This window comes from Lactuca sativa, chromosome 2 (genome assembly GCF_002870075.4).
Source record: "Lactuca sativa cultivar Salinas chromosome 2, Lsat_Salinas_v11, whole genome shotgun sequence".
In the NCBI taxonomy this organism is placed as follows: domain Eukaryota; kingdom Viridiplantae; phylum Streptophyta; class Magnoliopsida; order Asterales; family Asteraceae; genus Lactuca; species Lactuca sativa.
In genome coordinates this window covers 24,353,452-24,356,074 of record NC_056624.2, presented here as the reverse complement: position 1 = coordinate 24,356,074, position 2,623 = coordinate 24,353,452, and the positions used below count along the sequence as shown (strand labels likewise).

The following is a 2,623-nucleotide window of genomic DNA, read 5'->3' as shown; positions in this document are numbered from 1 at the left end:
GGATAACTAACTGTTGATTTTATTTATATTTGGACATTTTCCTTCAGATGATAGCCGGTCAAAAGGGTTATTGTGAACACAAACAAAAAGTTTGATGATATATTACATACAAAAAAAGAACCAAATATAAACAAAATCATAAGTTAATTATCCTTATAAGTCATCTGTTTTTTGTCTAATAAAAAATCTCCTTATATTAATAAAAAAAATAACGTTAATCTTTTTTTTTTACAATGTGTCACTTTAATACACATCCTAATTAATATTATATTATATGTCATTTTATTATTACTTAATTTTATGCCCCAATAAAACACCAATAAATAAGACTAGAGAAATCAAAATATAATTGTATAACATCACTTTAATACACATCCTAATTAATATTATATGATTATTGATTGTTATTCTTATTTATATTATTTTATTACGTTATAACACCAAATTGATAACATGAAAGACATCTATTTTTGTTATTTTAGCGATTCCAGTAAAATCGCTTTTCCGGGTTTTTGGCGGGAACACAATGTTGCAACGCTATCGAGGTCTAAAAACCCTTCGCTTATCCCCCTTACGTAAACCCTAGAAATTCATAACCTCCGATCATCACCCAAAATTACAATGTCAGAATACGTCGCTTTCGAAATCCAAGCGGAAATCATGAAAAGACTTCCGGTGAAGTCATTGGTTCGATTCAGATCCGTATCAAAACCATGGAAGTCTTTGATCGACAGCTCAGAGTTTATCTCTGGTTACAGAGTCCACCAACCTGATCCACAACATCTACTTGTATGGTACAAAGATCCAGTAGACACAAACGAAAAGTATGTTACCTTTGTCGATGATGAGGCCTTTGCCCAACAAGAGCTCGCTCCCGCTGTTCCTGTGCTCTCAAAATTCTTAAACGATTTAAAAACGGTGGGTAGCTCTCAGGGATTGCTGTGTTTCTACGGTTATTATCAAGATCCAAGTCATCCTCGTTTTGAATTTGCAACAGAAATGGCTGTTCTTTGGAATCCCTCCATTAGAAAATCAATCTGTGTAACTGTTCCAGGTGAGTCACTTTGGTCAAAATTTGTTCTTGGGTTTGGGGTTTGTCCTATCACTAACGACCCTACCATTGTCAAGATTACAAATGTTGATGCGTATTCTACAACTGATGATGATAGTTCTCCCATGGTTGAAGTTTTTACATTGAGTAGAGGTAGTTGGAGAATTCCATCTAACAATCTGCCTAAGAAATCAATTCAAGTTACATGGTCTCAAGTAGTTATAGATAATTTTATCTATTGGGCTGCTTTTGATCAGTATCTTGATGATGATGATGATGGCCAGATACAAAAAAATCTGATTGTTTCATTTGATATGACTACCCATGAATTTAAAGTGATAAATCTACCAAAAAGTTTAGCATACCATGGTTTTGTACGTGTTGCACAATCTGTCTCTAAGGTACGTGACTCTCTTGCTGTGCTTGAATACATTACATACACTGATTCACAATCAGAAAGTGAACTCCAAGTTTGTGATGTATGGATTATGGATCATTCTATTCCTCATATGTTTACAAAGTTGTTCACCATTGAGAAAGAATGTGATTCAATAAAGATTCTGGGATTTACAAAGAGGGGTGAAGCTATGATGGAAACACAAGATGTTTATGAAGAACCAGCCTCACTTGTTGTCTATGAACCCAACTCAAAATACTTCAATGATACAGGGATTAATGGAGAACGTGGTGCATTATTTGTTAGCTTGTATATGGAAACACTACTTCTGCTTGATCAGTCAGATTGTAGTGTCTTGTAGTAATATGGATTCCTCATGTTAGTGTTGATACATTGCATTTTTCATTACTAGTTTCTTTTTTTTTGTCTATATTTCTATCTTCAAGTTTAACTTTGTATCACTTGGTATGATTCAAATTAATGTTTAAAACCATAAACTGAATGACAAAAAATCTAATTGGTTTATGCTTTTGAATATGCCAATGGTTGCTTAGATGAACAAAAAAGTTTTCATTTGCAAAAGCTTAGGAGAGGGAGATGTATTCTTGTAAATTTAGTTTTAAAATATGTATAACTCAAATACTATTTTAAGTTTCATGGTATGCAAATGGCATATAATCCGAACATAAGCAGACAAATATCACTCCAAGGTACACTTACTCATACAGACGCAAGACAATATCAATAAAATCATAAATAAAAACTAATAGATAAACAGAAGATACACACCTGCATCACCGAAAGTTGCCCGTGCCTCCTCTGTAGTACGTTGGAAAGCCCTGCTCCTCGTTGTAGGCGCATCTGCCCGACCCTAACGGCAGTCGGTCATCCTCAATGTCGTAGGGGGCTGGTGCCATCACTGGTCCTGCTGCAGTCAAACTCGGACATTAGGCCTTCTTGTGGCCCTGTTGAGTGCAATGAAAGCAGATCATGTCTGATCCCTGGGTGGTGGTAGCAGTACAATCCCTGCTATAATGACCAGTCCGTCCGTACTTGAAGCAACCAGAACAACCACCATTGCCACTCCTACACGCACCCTCGTATGTCTGGCCGCACTTGCCACAACGGTTGCGGCTCTGATAATCACTCGATCTCGAATCCGACCCCTTGGGTCT

At 36.2% G+C, this 2,623-nt stretch overlaps 1 protein-coding gene across 1 annotated transcript; it reads left to right on the top strand.

Moving 5' to 3' along the window:
- The first annotated feature begins 496 nt into the window (after window positions 1–496).
- On the top strand, window positions 497–1,856 carry LOC111888742 (putative F-box protein At1g47790). Its single transcript, XM_023884856.3, has one exon. It carries the CDS (start codon window positions 622–624, stop codon window positions 1,807–1,809), a length of 1,188 nt encoding a protein of 395 aa, XP_023740624.1. The 5' UTR covers window positions 497–621; the 3' UTR covers window positions 1,810–1,856.
- Window positions 1,857–2,623: the final 767 nt, after the last annotated feature.

Bases quoted from the DNA above. Each gene is read 5' to 3' on its own strand.
- LOC111888742 (XM_023884856.3), top strand. From the start codon at position 622: ATGTCAGAATACGTCGCTTTCGAAATCCAAGCGGAAATCATGAAAAGA.